At 36.2% G+C, this 20,501-nt stretch overlaps 4 protein-coding genes and 1 long non-coding RNA gene across 5 annotated transcripts; 3 read left to right on the forward strand and 2 right to left on the reverse strand.

The window, feature by feature from the left end:
• Positions 1–375: 375 nt before the first annotated feature.
• LOC6569619 (chymotrypsin-1) lies at positions 376–1,396 on the forward strand. Its single transcript, XM_001995954.2, has one exon. The coding sequence runs from the start codon at positions 418–420 to the stop codon at positions 1,231–1,233; it is 816 nt and encodes a 271-aa protein (XP_001995990.1). The 5' UTR covers positions 376–417; the 3' UTR covers positions 1,234–1,396.
• Positions 1,397–2,577: 1,181 nt separating this feature from the next.
• LOC6569618 (chymotrypsin-2) lies at positions 2,578–3,664 on the forward strand. Its single transcript, XM_001995953.2, has one exon. The coding sequence runs from the start codon at positions 2,773–2,775 to the stop codon at positions 3,619–3,621; it is 849 nt and encodes a 282-aa protein (XP_001995989.1). The 5' UTR covers positions 2,578–2,772; the 3' UTR covers positions 3,622–3,664.
• A 732-nt stretch (positions 3,665–4,396) lies between these two features.
• On the reverse strand, positions 4,397–5,468 carry LOC6569617. Its single transcript, XM_001995952.2, has 2 exons — positions 5,454–5,468; positions 4,397–5,382 (listed from the first exon to the last, which is right to left on the reverse strand). The coding sequence occupies exons 1-2, from the start codon at positions 5,466–5,468 to the stop codon at positions 4,480–4,482; spliced, it is 918 nt and encodes a 305-aa protein (XP_001995988.1). The 3' UTR covers positions 4,397–4,479.
• A 4,754-nt stretch (positions 5,469–10,222) lies between these two features.
• LOC6569616 (carbonic anhydrase 2) lies at positions 10,223–18,511 on the reverse strand. Its single transcript, XM_032741599.2, has 4 exons — positions 18,448–18,511; positions 12,149–12,223; positions 11,231–11,389; positions 10,223–11,150 (listed from the first exon to the last, which is right to left on the reverse strand). Exons 1-4 carry the CDS (start codon positions 18,473–18,475, stop codon positions 10,507–10,509), a joined length of 906 nt encoding a protein of 301 aa, XP_032597490.1. The 5' UTR covers positions 18,476–18,511; the 3' UTR covers positions 10,223–10,506.
• Positions 18,512–18,745: 234 nt separating this feature from the next.
• LOC116805995 lies at positions 18,746–19,460 on the forward strand. Its single transcript, XR_004365489.1, has 2 exons — positions 18,746–18,812; positions 18,892–19,460. It is a non-coding gene; the product is annotated as an uncharacterized LOC116805995 (long non-coding RNA).
• Positions 19,461–20,501: the final 1,041 nt, after the last annotated feature.

Below are 20,501 nucleotides of genomic sequence, written 5' to 3' on the forward strand. Positions count from 1 at the left end.
TTTACGTGAAAGGCCAAGTTCAACTGGGAAGTGCTTCCGATTATGACATTATCAACTGTCTGGTAGATCTGCCAGATAATGCAGTAGCTCGATCAAAGTTCGCACACACGACGTATGAGTAATCTGTTTTCTGTTTTTATTCGATTACGAATTGGCAAACTGGCGGTTCTTATCGTTTCTATGAGAATTCATTATTATTATCAGCGTATATTGGCTATGGTAATGTTTCCTACTAGAACTTCCCTAGAACGGCGTTTCATTCCTTATCTTAACAACTCGCGCACTTATTCAAAGAAAGCTCCGAACACAGATAACACACGTCAAACAGGTAGCCGACTATAAAAAGAAATCCCTGCCTAAAAGTTTCCACAATTCGGAAACGAAAGTCGTAAGAACGTGAACGTTTCAAAAGCAAAGATGAAGTTAATTATTTTAATTAGCGCCCTAATTGTGGGACAAAGTGTTGCACGCGAAATTGGTGTAAGAAAATCATTGAGTCGTCAGCTGGACGGTGATGTTGTAATTCCGGAGTCGAGAATTGTGGGTGGAAGTGAAGCACCCGAGGCCTGGGCACCCTATCAGGTGTCCATCATGAGTACCTTTGGCGAGCATGTTTGTGGAGGGAGCATCATTGATGAACACTGGATTTTAACAGCCGCCCATTGCCTGGAGTGGCCCATCAATTTTCTGAGGATTATCACCGGCACCAATGATTACACAAAACCTGGTGCCGAATATGTAGTGGATTCAGCGAAGAAACATTGCGAACACGACAAGCCCATGTATCACAACGATATTGCGCTTATACACACAGCCACGCCCATTGTCTATAATGCACGCACTCAGCCCATTCAAATGGCTAGCAAAAAGAATATCTTGCATCCGGGTGATAAACTAACACTAACTGGCTGGGGCAGCACCCGAGCTTGGGGAAGATTTCCCACTCAACTCCAAACGATTGACTTGTCCTACGTGGATCACTCGACTTGCAAGGCGATGGTGCGCAATGCTGATTGGCTGGGCGAGGGACACATTTGCAGCTTTACAAAGGAGGGTGAGGGATCCTGCAATGGTGACTCCGGTGGTCCCTTGATCAATGCCAATCACGAACTCGTTGGACTCGTCAATTGGGGTGAACCCTGCGCCGTGGGCTACCCGGATGTGTATGCCTCAGTGCAATACTATCGTGATTGGATCAATACCATGATGACAGACGAGGGCAAAGCCTGCTAAGGATGTGAAACAGAAGAAAACCAACGAAGAGCAAAATAAGAAGCGTCGCGAACAAAAAGCCACACTGAACAACTTTGATATATAGTCCGTATTAAGTAATTAACCTATAAATTTTATCACACAAATGTATATCGCAAATATAAAAAGTAATTACAAAACAAAACTCATAAATGTTATATCACTTAATTTGTTTGGAGGGAAAGAGGCGATTGGTTAGATAAGAAGAGGGCAAATAAGGTGGATCAGGTGATCCTGAAAACCATTTCGATAAGTCTACCAAAAGAGCCAGAGCCCCAGTGGACTTTTCAGATCTGCAAGCAATATTATCTGAAGAGTCGGGTTTCTGAGAAGTGCGAGGCAGTCACGTAGAACCCATTTTCCATAAAATAAATCCCCCAATTAATTAGAATTCTTATCGATTAAAATTTGGAAGGGTATGGCTAATCTTATGACTCAAACCGTTGTCTATTCTTAGACAAGTTTGCTAGCATAGGCAGGCGAGGCACCTTAAATGGGCATTATCAACTGATAAACCTTTCAATAATATAATTATTTAATATTTGACTGAAGGCAAGTTTCTTTGGTAAACAACGAATTTTATCAAATCGAAGAAAAAGTTGATTGGTTTAACTTGGAACGAATAGTTCCTAAAATTCAAATATTATTAGTTAGTAGTAAATATTATGACGGCCACTAACACTATTAATCAAAAGTAATCTCTGATAAACATTTAACAATCAGCACCCGAATAAATACGCTGATGCAGATACAACAGTTTTAAATTACTAAGTATCTTTATTTCTTAAACGTAATTGTAACAAGATCTCCAAAATCCAGGTCACACTCGGACTCTAACTAATAAATAGTTACACGCCAAAATGGAATTGCACTCACTAATAGAACCCGTTCAGTTGTTGTTCAGTTGCCGCACTGACTCAGTCTAATTGACAGCCCATCTTCAAATTAAATACCATAAGCTTATAGACAATCAAAGTTTCGCTATCTATTGTAGACCATTTATATATTCGACATACCCTTCTGGCTCAGCTGGGGCACAAGCCTTATCAGAGCAGCCCTACTCTATATACTTGCATATATACATAGTCTATCTGTAGAACCCATTGCTAGCTGTTGAGCAACGAGCCCTAATTAAACCTACACATAGAGAAAATCAGTGTACGAAATTGCAATAACTAATTGCTCAAAAAGTTCTGAGTTGAAAATCAACCAATTTTACAGCAGAAATTCTTGAATCAAGTAAAAATACTCATCACAAACATTTAAGTATTTCAAATATTTGAAAAACGTTCATTTAAAATATAAAATTCTGAATTGTGGTTCTTAGTAATGAGCTCCTTGCCTTGGCTAGCTCCAACCTTGGCCAGCTCCAACCTTGGCCAGCTTTTGATTCGCACTTGATTTAGGTATTTACATTTGCTGAGTGTAGAAGCTACGTGACATGCATTTACAAAACTGTAATTCGAAAAGCCATAAAAGAACCACAAACCCAATGCAGACTTCAAGTTGAACCAAACCATTATGCTGCTACTATTGCTGTCTCCTCTCCTAGTTGGCGGATGCCTCGGCCAAGTGCTCTTCCCACCACAGTACACAACGCAGCGCATTGTGGGTGGCGAGGATGCACCCGAGGGCATAGCACCCTATCAAATCTCGCTACAGGGTGCGAAAAGTGGACAACATTCCTGCGGCGGTGCGATCATTGATGAGCGTTGGATAATCACTGCTGCCCACTGCATACACAAAAAGACACCGGAGGCATTCCGTGTGCTCACCGGCACACAGGATTTGCAGCAGAACGTGTCCAAGTATTATTATCCGGACAGGATAGTCGAGCACTGTAACTATGAGCCCCGCAAGTATCGCAACGATATTGCGCTCCTTCATCTGAACGAATCGATTGTTTTCGACAATGGCACGCAGCGCGTGGAATTGGATCATGAGCCACTCGCTCCGGGCGATTGGCTGCTGCTCACCGGCTGGGGCACTCTATCACTGGGCGGCGAGGTGCCCGCCAAGCTGCAGCGCCTAGAAGTGGAATATGTGCCGCACCAGGAGTGCCGCGAGGCGCATGGAAACAGCAGCCACGTGGACATCGGACATGTGTGCACCTACAACGATAAGGGGAGGGGTGCTTGCCACGGTGACTCTGGCGGCCCGCTGGTGCACAACGGTAAGCTCGTTGCCCTGGTCAATTGGGGCATGCCCTGCGCCAAGGGGAAGCCTGATGCCCATGCGGGCATTGCCTACTATCATGACTTCATCCGCACACATCTTACACTGCACGAATCGGAAGCAGAAGAAGAAGCTGGAGCAGAGGCTACAACTCAGGAGCGGAGAGCGTCGAAAAGTAAATCTCATTGTCATTGATCCGACTGTTGGGGTAAAGTTTCTTACACATCGAATAACTGAATTTTAAAACATATCAAATCTAAAGTAAAGAAATCTCCATTTTGGAATCTACAACCAATCATAAATTTTGTATTAAAGGAAAAAACTAAACCGAATAGATCTTTTTTTATTATAAAAACCACACAACTCAAAGCTGTTAATAGTTAAATTTAATTTTAAAATTAAATACAGTATATACACAATTTATTTATACTTCAAGCAAAAACTGGTTTCATAAACTTAAATCAAGCATTGTCAAAAAAAAATATAAGAAAAATAAAATATTAATAGCAAGAAGAGGAGCAGCTTCTTCTGTCACTTTGGGAGAAAAAACTTCGATTCCTTCCATTCAAATATATCGAATCTCTCCGATAGTCAAACTCCTCCATGTCTGCTAAACCTGCACTTAAATCAAAATAATTAAGATTTTGTGTAGCTGACTTTTTGGTAGCATACTTTTGGGAGGTTTGTGTAAAAATATAACAACAGATGGCGTTTTCTTAGGATTGGACCCATGCAGCAGTGTTTGCCTTATGGAATCACTTTGCAACTATGTAATTTCAATACATGAATGAACACGGTTTTAATCTAGAAATCAAACCATGATCAAAAAGACCTGGTCTTTGAAAACCAGGTACCTTAAACCAGAATGTCGTTTCCAATCAATAAATCAACATATGTTTTTTTAAACAATTGTGAACCTTTTTTTAATACAGACTTGATTCAAATTGGCATCTATAAATTCACTTATTAACTTAGACAACAAGAAATGCGAGTTCAACGGCAATGTAACTAGTAACTAACTAAGATTCAGTTTTGGTGAGCAATGAAGATACTTTAGAACTGATTGGAGGGCAAATAATGATTGCTTATTGGCCCATTGCCATTGAGGTTGCCACTGGTGTTGGAATTGCCCTCAATATTCTGCTGTTGCAGCTCCTCTTCCTCCTCTTCGGGTGCATCCAGTGAGCCGACAACAGATGTGATTGGCGCCAGACCTTCATCGGTAATGGTGGAGCTGCCGCCCAGAGCATCATATTGGGACTGAATCTGTCGCTGGGCATTCAAAGCCTCTTCGGGCGTGCGATACTTGATGAAGAACACCTCGGGCTTGTTAATGTGCTGTGGCGCATCGGCAATGGCGTCCTGCAAATCAGACGCACTTGTCTTCTTGGCCAGCACATAGACCACCGTCTTCTCTTGCTTCAGAGACTTGGCCAGATTCAAGGCAGCGGCGCGATTCGTCTGAGCTGGCGTCTTAACAAAGAGCACATTGTAGTGATTGCGTGGCTGCTGTGACAGCTGCTGCAGCTCATCCTGAATCTCATCGTCCGACTCCTCGGGTGCCGAGTGAATGAAGAAGTTCTTTGTGACAATTGGCTTCTTGGGAATGCGGACACGTGGACGAGCGCGACGCTGCTGTTGCAGTGGCGCTGTCTGGAAGTTGATCGGAAAATTGGCTGGCATGGGAAATGGGGAAGTGGAGCGTGGCAGCTGCTGTTGCTGTGGCTGCGGCTGGTATTGAGTTGCAGGTGGCAGATAGGGCAATGGCAGGGCCAGTGGTGGCAACACCGGATGTGAGGAATGTGACTGCTGCTGCTGCTGCTGTTGGTGTTGTTGCAACTGCTGGTTGAGCAGATGTGCCACTACAGTGGGTTGCTGTTGCATGCGATAATTGTAGCCCTGTTGCGTTAAACTGATGTCGGCACGAGCCAGCGCCAATGTGGCCACAAGTATCGTCTGCGAAAATATGAACAAATATTAGTAATAATCCATGCTGTTATCGCCGCTGATTAATCCACAAAACGCACCACAAATATCTTCATGCTGCTGCTTAGGCTGGGAACTTAGTTTCAGTTAGCTACGAACGAACTCTGATGTTGCTCGCTCTGTGTGTCAAGTGATTGTGATGATGGGTCAACAGTTGCTAACGCCTTTTATACCAACCAGCCCGTCCCAGAGTTTTATGCGTGGTCGCAGCCAACTTTACAATCGGCAACTAATAATGAAACAGCAGCTACGCCAGCTAACAATATCAAATATTGTTGCAACAGTTCACATTTTATATGCATAGAGAGGGGTAGCAACACTTGGTTGGGTGGCAACTCGAAGTGGGCCTTTTTGTGTTACGCCTTAAAATAAACAGGCCATTGTTTGGACAACAAATCAACTTGAGCGACCAGCTGTGATAATGGCCAACCAAATATAAGTGGTTTGGTTTCTTTGCCAAGTTAAACTTTAGTTTAAGTCAATGAAACTACTTAATTTGCTTATTTTTAATACATATTAATAGTTTTAAAGCAAGTACAACATATATTCTAGACCAGATAGAAACAGACTACCATTTTTGTTAATTTTGGCTAAATTCTCGAAATTTTTCTAATTTTAACCATTTTTGCAGTTTCTTCTATACTTATTTTCACTCTTTATTGGCCACTTTTAGCACGACTTTAACTTAATTTATTTTAATTTGCGCCAAAAAAATGCTCAAAACTTAATTAACTAAAGCACAACTTTGCTGACGGTTAAATTCGTATCTTGTTGCTAGTTTGTATTAATTTGCTTTAGATAAAACCAAAAACAAACTCAAACAGCGTTTGCAAATAAAAAGTGTCAAGAAATTAATAAAAAATATTTATTATAAACAAACTTTTGCAATATGCCAATTTGTTAGAGGACTGTCGTTTCTGCAGTTGAATGACTCGCCCTATTCATATGCAAATAGTCGAATAGTCGAGGTTACAATCGACTACAACCGATTACAACCGTTTTCTATGCACTTTTGTCTTTTCCCGGTCCATTGTGCTTTACTGTCAACGCAACTCGAACTATAAAAAAGATGGAAAAAATGGGCACTGTTGACGGAGACTGGAGATGGGCAGCAGCCTCCGTATTTGCTACTCTATAAAGAGGACGCCAAGGTTTGGGTTTGTATTGTGTATACACAGAAAGAAAATATTTAAGTTGATCCTATTTCAGTACTGAATAAATACGGATTATTGGATAAGTTAATGAGTTCTTAATATAAATAAATTTACTTCTTGATCTGCTTGTTTTTAAGTATTGATTATATTATTATATAATTCAATAAATATATTCTTGGAAAACCCAAGCGGATGTCTTCAATCAGATTCAATTCCACAGCACGAATCCAAATTCATTCGTCTGTCTTTTTTAATACCTGATTCGAAGTCACTGAATGTATATCACTTTTCTCTCTGTGCATTTGTTTATCTTATTTATTGTGTCAACTATAACAAATACGCGCATATTTATGTAAATGTTTGTAGATTTCCGTTCGAAATAGTATAAAAGCTCAGCCATTAGTCATTTGCGCTACATAAAAGTGAATGTAAATCACTTTCGATTATCGAATTTGGCTAAGGTTGACATTTTGCGCTAGTTAGTGGCAATCTTTGGCAACGGAAATCTCTTCAGTCACAACAAGCATTATCAATTTATTACCTAAGCTAATTGGATTGACTGTCAAAATGCGTACTAAAATGTAACACTCACAACAAAAGTTGAGCACACACCTAATTTATCTGTGATCCAATTATAACAAAAAAAATATATAAATATAAAAAGTTCGTAAAATGATACCCCACAAGAAATGCTGATTCAGTAGTATCCCAATCATTAAATTGACCAAACTGATGCAAGTATCAAATGCAGTTAGTCTTGGCTCAGAGTGCATCTCATTAAATGAAGTTTGCGCACAAATTTGATTAGATTTAACCTTCAACCTCTCGGATTATTGCCAATGTAAGTTGGTCTAAAATATAGCGCAGTCTGAGCCGGAGCTACTTATCAAAAAACAGGTTCCACACTTTCTCACGCCAATGCCGTGAGGCATGACCAAAAAAAAAAAAACCAAAGTTGGGAATGGAACTGAGCTTAAACATTCCGTTTTCTCGGTTTTGTGTTACATATGCAAAAATAAATGCACACAGAAAAAAGCTGTAGAAAAATGGGATCTTACCTCGATGAATTAAATAAAATGTAAAAATAAAGTATTTGCAATTTAAATAAGCCATATTTGAGATTAGAACGAAATCAGCATAAATATTCTTAAATCACCTTTAAACAAATCTTAATGTGTTGAATTGAAAATAAATAAAGAGACTGACGGCAACTTTAATCAATTTCAGACAACTAAAAAACAACTTTAATCTTAGTATGAAATAGTTGACTGTTTTGCTCAGTGCAAATTTATCTAAAAACATCTAAAGTGAAACTAAACCGAGAGTATAAATTAATTAAAATAAAAAATATCATATATTTCGCAAATAATAAATAAAATGTTTATTTATAAGTCTTATTTGAACAAATGTAGTCTAAATCACAACAAATACTTAAGTTACATAGATAAAAAGTGAATGCTGGCGACTACATAAATTATTTGTGCATTTTCGAAACAAACTTTTTTTTTAATTTATTAATTTATTGTTTGGCTGACGCTTCACACTGTCGGATTTTGACATTGGGCCTTTGTTTGCTTTGGTAATACGAATGTGGAATATACTCCTCCTCTGCATAATATTATTGTGTCCAACTAGAGTCTAGAGAGTAAAGACATTTAATAAGGTGCTCAAATGACTAATGCACATTTGATTATTGGCCTAAAAATAATTTCACATTAATTATAGAGTATAATTTAGATTGACAAATTACACATATGGCCTAAAGGCCATCTTAAACATTGTGTTATAAAATATACAAAAAAACTATTTAAGCCAAAAACGAGCCAAGACAACAAGACAAGCTTGTTTTGGTCTTAAGCCGGCGTAGTAGAAATTGATGAATGAATTCAAATCGATTAAATAGATGTCGCATTAAAAATGGGCCTTTTGCTTTTGTACATATTTGTTTATTTGATTGATTCATTTTTAATTTATATTATTTAAATGGTTAATTAGAACCAAGCTCAATTCAATTCAATATTTAATTAGTCTAACCAAGAATTATATTAAAACAATTAAAACACAGGTTTTAGTTTTAATTGCTCTACATGACAAGTAGGCAATTATGCAAGTCAAAGTGGACTTATTTTATGGCTGATACAATTACTGAAAGGTTTAAAAAAAAAAATTGAAGGCTTTTTATGTTTCTATTCACAAACTCGAAACTGACTTAACTTGTGACAAAAACGGTCCTAGTTTGTTCAACATAAAAATTTAACAATTTTCCTTTGGATCAGGACATAAAAACAATATAGAACAGCTATCGTAGGCACGCCAAAGTTTTATCTTGCATACAATTGTAATTATTATTTTTGAAAGAACTGCAATTGCTTATAAGGGAGCTGAATAATACATTTTATTGACAATTTTTAAAAAGTAATCAATATATAAATAAAGTTGAAGATAAATCCCTTTTAGTTTCAAACAAAATTTGTGTTAGGTTAATAATATGTTACTCACTTTTAGGCGTACTGCTTTTGTGGCGCCACCTTTGGTTGGATATTTAACTCATTCAACAAGTGGCTTTCCTCCGACTGAGATATGAAAAACAGAACTATTATTATTTTCATAAGATTGATGTAAATGTTAAAGTTTTTCCAACGCTTGCGTAGGTGTTTTTAAATCTTTTGTGATGTTTTTAACTTATTTACCCAATGGTTTTACCACTAAGCAGATAACACGTTGCCTTGGGGCCCGCGCTCTCAGCACCCGAAGTGTTGCTTAGCGATATTTTTAGCCAAAAAATCAGATATTTCATGTAGTCAGTTGTTAGCCAATTTGACGCCTCAATGTGTTGTCTGCTTTCTGGTTTTACTCAACTTCTGTATTAAATAAAAATAACAATTTGCAATCAAATATAATAATATCAATGTGATATTAACTGAATATTTGCTTTGGTTTACAAAACAATTTAATTTTAATGGATTTATTCTTTAATGAATTTATAAGATTCTAAAAGACTTTGCAAATTGATTGAAATCTAATTTCATCAGGCATATCGCTGGACATTAACCTGTAAATGCTAAGTCGTAAAATACTGATTAGGAATCAGAAACGAAATCAAACGTTATAAACAAATCAAATTACATTGCAGTTATTATAAGTGTAGTTATGATTACTCAGCCAATAACTGTCCATTAATGTTATCGTTGGAGGTTTGCTTGGTCAGTTGACGTTAACGCTTATCGGTGATTCTATTTAGTATATTTAGCCATACACTAATATGTCGTATATATTTAATATGCTATATAAACTTGACCAACGCGTGGTGCATTCTTAGCAATTTGCCAGCATGTGATATGATTGATATGGGATATAAACTGGAAACGCGTGCTACATTATTCGGAATCAACGTGACCAATGCGACAATAAAAGCAATTTTCAATTGCTCACCGGTTAATTTTAGACATATTTATTGATAAATACCACAGGTGTGAACTCTTTGGAGTCAACACAGTTGAACTATAGTCAAGCGGCAACCTTTTAAGTTGACTTTTGGCAAGCGGCAACCTTTTAAGTTGACCATCGATCTCAATAAATGCTACGCAAAACAATTGCGACCCAAAAAATGTGAACTACATTTTTACAACCATAGAATAAATAACGCAGCCTAAAAATACATTTTTAGAGTTAGCTTATAAAAGTTTTTATTAAACATGTTTACGTTGACTAATAAATTGTTAGAGTTTAAGGCACATGCTTCTTTGTTGAATGTCACACAAACTGACTAGTTGCATTTGTTTTTTTATTTGAATTTCAAACAAATGATTTCAAATAATGAGTATATAAAAATGTCTGGTAAATCGTTGCTCTCTCTCGAAATTTCTCTCTCTGTAATCCGCACTAGGAATTTCGTGCAGTCTTCTTTGGTTAATGGCTCTATGGCTGTCAATTGTCTTCATTAGAATAGAACCTTCTGGGAAAAAACGCCCAGCAAGAGTAGCATCAAACTGAAGGACATTAGTCCTGCTGCACCAGACCGCTGCTGCACAAGGACAACGGCACGATTGTTCTCGGCCTGCAGCTCGCGATAGTTGTTGTGCAGCTGTTTGTCTTTGTTGTACTCAATCTCCTTGAACTGATTCACCTGGTCGAGTGTCACGGGGTGAGTGTCGGTTAGGACAATCCAGGTGACCGCCTCGGCGCAGGTAGGCGTGGTCAAGGAACCCGCATAGTTGAAATACGTGTTAACACTCGGCACCAAATCATCCACTGCCAGACTATCCTCCACATTCACGGGCACATTCATATGGTCATATGTCTTAATGGCATCCAAACTCTTGATAATGCTACCGATGGCCTCATTGGGCGTATTGGAGACATGGTATAGAACAGCTAGCACCGTAATGCCATCGTCAAAGTTGGCCGCCATTGTGATGTTAGGGTATATCTTGTTGCGATGCACAATGTGCACCTCCAGAGGATAACGTATGTCATTTATAGTGTGCTCCGACCACCAATGCATATGTATTTGCTCCACAACATAATCGCTCCCAAGTCCACCCCCACTTAGGGTCAAATCATGTGCAAAGCCAAACAGCTGAACTGCAAGTAGAGTAATAAGAATTTCATAAAGTTATGTTTATTTTTTTTTTTTTAGTGTGTAGCTCATTTTTTCGACTCACTTGAGTGTCCATTGTTGACCATTTGCAGGGATTTCTGATGCTCATCGTAGTTTTCAAACTTCAGGGCATCGAACTCACCCTTCAGGGAGCCTTTGACATGCAAATTGATTGGACTTTGCCTTCTTCCATTGTCGCAAATGCCGCCCCACTTGGGAAATGCTATAAATATCAAAGAGAATTATATAAGACCATATACATACAGAGCTTGATAAGCATATCACAAAAAAGAACTTCGTTTTACATAATTAAAGCACAATGAACCTAAAACGGTCGAGATGTAAAGCAGAAATCGTTGAACACATAAAGAATGCTTCACAAAACTTTAGCAATTGACTGATATAAACATTCTTATTTAAATATATCTTAAATATTTCCCCCAACTAAGAGCTTTATTATATTTATTATGTATCATATATATATATATAGATAGCTATACCATACATCTGCTAGGGTATTCAATCTTTGGCACTCGAAATATAGCCATGTCATCTTGTTAGTCTGAATAATTGACAAGTCAAATTTACAGGCACAGCAATTTGGCCCAATTTGCTAAAAACCTTCTGTAAATAATTTAGATATATCGCTTATCTGCCAGTGTATTTAATCATCGTCCCACAGAATATAGCTAAGCCTTCTGGTTAGTCTTGATAGTTGACGAGTCAAATTTGCATGCACGGCAATTTGGCCCAATTGAAATAAACGGTGAACTTATGTAGCTATCAAAATACGGGATTCGTATAGTTCTATTTGGGCATTGGAATGAGTACACTTGACAATGATCAGCTGACCCACTTAGTATATAAGCACACTTATAAATGACAGACGGCAATCGGCGTTGATTAACTAATTTTAGTAAACGGACTTCAACGAGTGAAGCGATGACATTGAATTTATATGGTTTTTATTGGCACTACTTACGTTCATCCTGATTAATGTCGAGGTCTGGATAGCCCCAACCATGGTCAGCGCTGCACAACGCTAAAATGCTGCAAGCTAGAAAAATTAAAAAAAAAAGGAAAAATGAATTTGCTATTAGAAAATAGGCATCAAATTGTTTGGGCGAGAGTGCAATTTGTTTGTCTTATCGTATTTATTTATGTATCTTTGCTCGATTAAAAGTTTAATGCACCCATTGTCGTGCACACATTAGGGCAATAATTTATAATATGTGTTTACATTTCTAGTCGACTTAAACTTGACCGACATTAAAATTAGCTTTATAGCCGCGTTTCCTGACCATGAAAAGTGCACGAAATGTGCAGTTGACGAAACACATAAAATCGAAATGCCAAAAAAATGTTGGTTGGGGCATTAATGAGATCTACATAATGTTAAAATTGGCGTCTGCTGTTTGGCAACACGTCAAGAGTTTCAGAAGCACCTTGCACTTGACTTGGCTAAAAATAAGACACATTATTTATGATGTCGACCACGACGAAGACCTGAAAAAGAATCGGCATAATAAAAACTATATTAAATACAATAAAAATTTAATTGCATCGCAAAGGTTAGCACAACAACATAAACAACTTTAAATATTAGCGAACATTTTTAATATCATTTTGACAAGCAACCATTAAATATCAACGAAATTTATGTGTGAAAATCTTTCTTTCTTTTTTTTTTTGAAAACATTTTCTGTTTGCATATGTTTGAATGTCATGTCTTGCGATCAAAACCCTTAATAATTCATCCATCAGCAAAGTAGTTCTAGTCATTAATGGGTTAATAAAAGCCTCGAGAAATGAGAGAAAAGTGCTTTGGTAATTCAACAAATTGCGAAAAGCTGACAAGAAAGCAATGCTTCTAATTTACTGTTTACGCATTGTGTCAAATCTTTCAAAAATTTATGCGCTCGGTTTGACTTTGGACGACTTATTGCAAACCAGAGAAAATAGAATAGATAATATTTATTTTAGTTTAGTTTCTTTTTAGCAAAGTGACGACAGCAGCGGTAATATATGTTTAGGATTTAAGAATTTTGAAATGTGTGCAGTGTATTTTTAAAATAAAAGAATCTTTTAAAGAGCCCGTTCATCAGCTGATTTTAAATATTTCAATTAGAATTTCTGTGCACATGTGTAGTGAGATTTTTACGATTCGTTTTTAGTCCAAAGAAATAAATTATACCTACTTATAATGTTTTCAAGCTAATTGACCAGACATGCATTTAAATTCATATTTTTATTGTTATTGACACGCGGGAGACAGCTTTCAGTTTTTAGATTTCATTGTCTCTGCATCTCCTAGAAAATGTTGTTGACAATAAAAAGATGATAATGATCTATAATGAGCTATAAGTTATTTCACAAAATTATTTTTTAATCTAAAATACATTGATAGGTCTTGCTTGAAATTAGATGGTGTTCAGGATTGATTGTGTTAGATTAGCAAAACCATTTTCACTTAATACAGAAATGCTAGAACTTTATTTAAAAACAAAGTACTTTAAAAAACTGTCGCTCATCGAGTTTTTCAGCTGATTACTGCAGTATCAATTATTTCCGTTGCTGATAATGTTAAATACATTTTCTACTACAACAAGTGCAATAAAATAATTGAAAATAAAACAAACTGCAGAATCTAAGCGACTATCAAAATTACATTTACAACTCAATTAGTAAACACATGTACACATTATTATATCGATGCCTACATTCCCATAGCAAATAATAAAACGACAATTTCGAGGGTAGAAAGTTTAGCTTAAATTGCAGTGCATATCACTTTGCGAAAAATCACTCCAACATAGTTATTTTTTGAACGAGATCAGATAAACGTATGTGTGATATTTAGCTGATAAATGCAGTTAATGACAGCAGCAGCAGCCACAGCTGCATGCAACATTGGCCAGGTAGTAATTAGAATTCGCATGCAACCAAAGACAATTAAAAGCTTGAGCGACCTGTTGAAAGGGGACTGCAAGCGGAATCGGGGAATTTAACAATTATCAGAGTGTTGAACAAAACTGCCAAACAAAACGTTAATTGCTTTGTGGATGGCAAAACAATGTGAAAAAATTGCACAAAACATACTCGAGAGAAAATGCGCAAAACCAATTCAACTGATTTGATTCATTTTGGTTTTTAAGTGCTGCGATCTTGGCACAAAAATGCTGATCTGAGATGCACTCAGAAAAAACCGAAGAATTTTATAATTCAATGAATTACGCGTGTTTTCAAATATCCTTGAACAGATTTACAAAAATATTTATTTCAAGCAATGCACACGGAGAAAAAACAAAATTGCAAATCTTGATTCAAACCTTTTACATGTGTGAATGAAAAATTGTAAGAAGTGTTTCTAAAAATGTGAAGTAGGACATAATCTAGGAATATATTTTTGATTATTTGTATATATAGATTTGTGGCACTCACTGCTCACTTAGGATACGATTTGTATATTTTTTATTTCTGTGTAGGAATTGTGGAACCACGTTTTTTTTTGTGTGAGTGGATAGACGACATTTGTAGAGTCTCAGCTGTCAGAGAGATGCACATGTCACAGACGTCAGAAGCAACTATAACTAAAACAAAAACAAAAAGAAAAACAATAACAACAACAACAACAACAATTGCTACGCTAAACGGAAAAATGCGGCATGTTCAGTTTCTCAGCATAGAGTTAATTTTTGCGAACGTTGTCAAGTGGCGTCTTCTCAACATTGTTCTGATTGACGGTTTATGGCCGCAGCGCTTTTTTGGCCATGTCAGCTGGAAATAATTGAAACATTTTTGCATTCGGTGCGATAATGCGATCAACATTTTGTTGGCCTCTGTTTTCTGTCGACTCATAGACACCCCCTAAAATCATTTTGTGAGTCAAGTCAATCTATGTTTGGTGATTTTCCAAGTGTGAATAATCATTTACATTTTACGATGTATACGACTATAATCAAATATGTTACCTGATAAACGGCTTCGGGAGTGCGCTTTGTTTTATGGGATTATCACTCAAGCCCGGCGTTGATAACGACTATATACAATTATCGTACACCGCTGAACATACATATAAGACCGGCTTATATTATTCACTTACTTATAAAGTTATTATCGTTTAGTGTTTAACATACATAGGCCTGATTATATAACATGTCCACTATTATAGAAAGAATAAATACGAAAAACTACAACTTTTTCAAATTTTGAATTAAAATTTCGTCATAATTTGTGGACAACAATTTGAACAAAAGAATTATATTTAAGAAAATTGATAAGTAAATTATTAAAATAATATAATTTATATACCACAAAAATTTTCGATTTAACTTAGCTTGCAGAGGAGTTTAATCAAAATCCCAATATTTAATAGACTGTGTATATATTTAGATAATAAGCAACTGTTAACATAGTATTTATGATTTGACGTGGCCAAAATGGCAATTAACCCAACTGATTGGACAAATTGATGCGATCTTTGCTTTCTTTTGGCTGTTATGAATTGTTTGCTAAAAATTGATTAATTAATTGCCAGATTTTATGATTGTAATTGTGGATGATCGATGGTAAATTGAAAAATTTTTCCATCAACTGTGAAGGAACTGGGTTGGTCTTTAATTGTTTTTTTTTTATTGAGTCTGCTGACTTTGCGTCTTCGCATATCAAAGAATGAAAGTGTTATTATGCGTTATAAACAGCCAACCGCAAACAGCCTGATAAGAGCAAATCAGCACGGAACCACTAAATAGGTAGTTCAATTATTGGCACTGATAGAGGAATGTCCTTTTGCATGCTGTTAAAATCAATCCCCTGAATACCCCAACAACACCAACATATACTACTATAAGTCATGTTTAGACTGGGTTCAGGGTTCATTTGTGTTATTTATAATTTATGTACGATGTATGATTTATATAATAGACTGGGAATTCTTCAGAGATTTAAATATATTCAATTTCGATTCAATGCAAATTTCAAGTCTTATTTTAAGGTCTTGCTTTTCAAATTGATAATAATGTGTTTAAAATAATTCTAATTGATTGAAAGTTAAATTGGAAATTGCGTTCATTAAGATTCGCAATTTTGTTCAAATTATTATTTGCTTACCGCAAGCAATAAAGCTATCAAAACTGAGCTATCAGGTTGGGACACTTGACAAAAGCCATTATTAATGAAAACGCCCAATAATCAATAAAAACAATCAATTGACGCAAAATGTGAAGCTCCCAGCCCGTGCTTATACAATCAGTAATTACATATGAAACAGGTACAAACAATTGTCCCATATATCTTCAAACAAAATCTCGGCTAATCTTTAACACCAACAAAAAAAAAAGACGCCCAGTAGCTACGTAAAGCGTTATCAAGACGAGCTCTTCGCCTTGATATAAAGTTATTTATTGTTTTAAATCGAATCACAAATCACAGGCGAGCGGGCATTCGTTAAGCTTTTTATATATAATTCTCAAATAATTGTTTAATATGTACTTATTATCGACTGGCGGCGCTTATCACCCACTTACAAAATGTTGTTTTCCAAAGTGCTAATCGCCGATTAGTGAAATCGATCTCAAACAACCAAATTGGCCTATAACTCACATCGATTTGCAGAAAAATTTACGATCGGTGAGTTCAAGTTTTGTTTAACTAAAGTGAACTTCTTACGCATCGTGGGCAGGGGCTATTTCAGCGAATTTTGACTGGCGCCATTGAGTCAATGGTCTGCATTATCGGACATACACAGAGAGAAAAAAATGTCTTACGGCTTACGTACTTCAAATGAGATAAACAAACTTCGAGTTTACAATTATGTTTAAGGGTTTTTGCAACTTTTTTTTGTTGCCATTTTTCTTTCTGTGTACTTACACGATTTGCACCTGGGCTGAAAAAGGTAAGTTAAGGCAATTGCTGATAAATTTCATTGCTCCGGAATATAGGATAGTTGTTTACCTATTTCTTTAGGCTTTACGAGTGCCGAGTGCCGAATGACTCATGATATTGGTGTGTATCCAATTTCAAGTACTCCCGATTTTGAATGAGTCAGCACATTGATCTGATTTATTTATTTTCTGCGCTTACTTTTTATATTTTTATTTTGTGATGTGTGCTTCGGTTTTTAAATTAGCCATGCGATATTAGATACAGAAGAGTACAAGTGAAAAAAAATCCCCTAATTAAAGTGAGCACAAATTCGGAAACTCACTTATCTGCTTTAAAAAGAGATTAAGAATTCATTGAAATTAAAGTTATATCAGTTTAAATCCAACACTTCGAGAAATTAATTTTCATTGGCCATTTTTATGGCTTCGCAGTGAAAAAGCAGCTGTGTAATTTCCTATTTCGATTTAAAGGTCCGCTTTCACAATCCCATTGATCATAATAACATTTCCTCTACCCTCATATCAATTGTCAAGATCACATGTAATTATAAGTATTAAAAATGTTGCTGTTGCTGTTGTTGTTGTTGACTGCAAATTATCAGCGTGGGATCTATCAGAATATTGCCAAGTCCACAACAACAAGGGGCTTTGCAAGCAGGCTGCCCAATACCCAAACGTGACTACTCGCATTTTGCGATGATGGAAAACTTTGAAGTACACCATTATACGAATGTCTTTGTCTTATATATATATATATATATATATATAAATAAGCCCACTTAATTACACTTGTACTACATGTCACTCAATTTAGTAACAACAATTTTGGCAACTACAGTAGCACTTCTATGACTCGAACCGAACTCGACATCGACTTCAACTTCAAATTTAAAACTGGAATTTCTTCATAACATATTAAAGAATTCCAAAAGTCGACTTTTTTAAATGTAAAAATATATTGTGTGTAAATGAAATAATTTTTTTTTCAAATTAAAGCTTTTTCAAATTTGTAGATTAAGTTTAACCATTAAAAATGATTTTTTAAATGTAAAATTATATTGTAAGCTAAATAAATTTTTTTCATATTAAAACTTTTGGAAATATGTAGATTAAACTAAACAATTCAAAAAATAATTTTTTTATATAAATTAATAATGTGAGTAAACTAAATAACTTTGATTGAAATTAAAACTATTCGAAATTTGTAGATTAAACTAAACAATTCAAAACAAATGCCAGTCAATTTTCTGTTAATTCTTCTATTATTCTCTGTAAGAAACCGTTTTTGTTTAGTTCCCGTTAGAGAAGTTTGAATGTGCGATCATTGTTCAGGTAAACTTAAAACTAATGACTCAATGGGCTTAGTTGAATATTCAGTCTTATGTAATTAACAATTTACCTAATAGTACTACGGCTGGGAAATGCATCTTTTATTATTTGTATTTATTTTTTCTTTTTTGCAATGTTAAATATAAACTTGAAAAATATTATTTTTTTACTTGCACTTTCACTCTTGTTTTTTAAACCGGTTAGTGAAAAGGACTCGGAACTTGTGTCAGCTCAAAGACAACTCCATAAAAGTGAAATAGAACCGTCGTCTTTTATAACCGAAAACCGAGGCAAAAACCGAAATCCGAAAACCGATACGAAGAACAGAACCCGCAGCCCACAGCACAGAATGATTACTGAATGCCGCACGAGCATCGAGCAAATAAGTGCGCGCACACACACATGCACACGTACGCAAGCAAATGCAGAGAGACGGTAAGAATTGAATTGAATTATGGCAGAGGTTATTTTTTTCGGGGTTCTTATGCTCACACACTCTCTCTCTCTCTCGCAGAACAAAATGGAGCTGATTAAGCGACTGCAAAGAAGAACAACAACAACCGTTGACAACAGCCGAAGCGAGCCGAGTGAATTGCAATGCGCCGAGCATTTGCGTCGACTTCGACTTCGACGTCGCCGTAAGCGTCTCTGCCGCGCCACTGCATTGAAGTTGACAGCGCAGCCGATTAATTGATAAGCAAGCGCGGAAACGCCAAATGAGCGGATAAGTAGACGTAGCAAGAAGCTGGCGAGCGGTAACAGCGAAGCAGATCACCAAGAGAGCAAGTGCAAAAATGGCACATGCCTTATGCAAAGCAGCGACTGCGACGGCGACTGCGACTGTGACTGTGACGCCGGAAGTGACGTTGTTGTTGTGCATTTTTCAGGTGCAGCAAACGATCGATATTTTTTTATTTTTCTTCTTACTTTTTTATAAATTTGTATATATTTACGAACATTTATTTGCTCAATTATCGGGCTTCCACTGTGCGTAATTTTGGCAATTGAAGCGTTTGAAAAATAACTAAATTGATAATAAGCCGTGGGGGATCAAAATGAACAATGAATTTATATTGGAAGCGATTTGTTAATTAAATTTTTGTATATAAATAAGTGAGAGGTTAAGGGGCACACCGACCGCTCTTCATCATTTGTTGTTGCACCCAAATTATATGAGGCATGCAACGCTAATTGAAGAGACCAATTCCTAGACGCCGGTCTCTATGCATATTTACAGGCCTGTCAGTCTATGTAAATAGATATGTGTGTGTGTGCGTGTGCACAGAGAGAAAAAACATCTGATCTTGCTAGATTAAATTTACTCGGCTCAAGTGATGAGAGTTGTTAATTCATTTTAGTAATTAAATATTTAGGGGCATAAAGAGTTTATCTATTGAGGCTAACAAAATAATCGATGTTCAACATTTTCTCACTGTGTACGTGTTTTGTTGGTCACTGTCAGTTTTAACTGTCGACGTCGGCGTCGGCGTCGTCAAATTGCAGTTAATACATAACAAAAGTCAATGTCAAATTGCTGCTGTTTGTTTTCAGCACTGCCGACAGCCTAATGGGTCGCGTGTATCTCTCTCTCACTCTGTCTCTCTCTCTCTCTCTCTCTCTCTCTCGCTCTCTGTCTCTCGCTCTCTCTCCCTACCCTCTCTTGTGTGCTCGAGTATAAATCTAAATGCATTTCCGCCACAAATTGCCGCCAATGTTGGACAGCAATTTGTTTGATATCGAATTGTCAATCTTGATACTCTATGCAGAAAAAGATTGCTTTGGGATTTGTATTTGTGCATGATTCTACAGTCCTCAGATATTCTAAAGTACATTTGCAACTTATCGACTTGATATAGTTTGAACTGTGTTGAAAGCCAATTTAATTATTCATTAATTACATTTTATTCAGACTTAATTCTTTAAAATTGGAATTGGAAAATTAAGAACAAAAAAATATATGCTTTTATTTGTAGGATTATTATTTGTATTATTATTATTATTATTAGTAATATCATTATTATTATAAATGTTATTATTATCACTATCAATATCATTATTATATATATATATATATTATATTATATATCATTATTATTATTGCTCTTATTATTAATTAAAAAACTT

This window comes from Drosophila grimshawi, unplaced genomic scaffold (genome assembly GCF_018153295.1).
Source record: "Drosophila grimshawi isolate 15287-2541.00 unplaced genomic scaffold, ASM1815329v1 contig_311, whole genome shotgun sequence".
Taxonomy (NCBI): Eukaryota; Metazoa; Arthropoda; class Insecta; order Diptera; family Drosophilidae; genus Drosophila; species Drosophila grimshawi.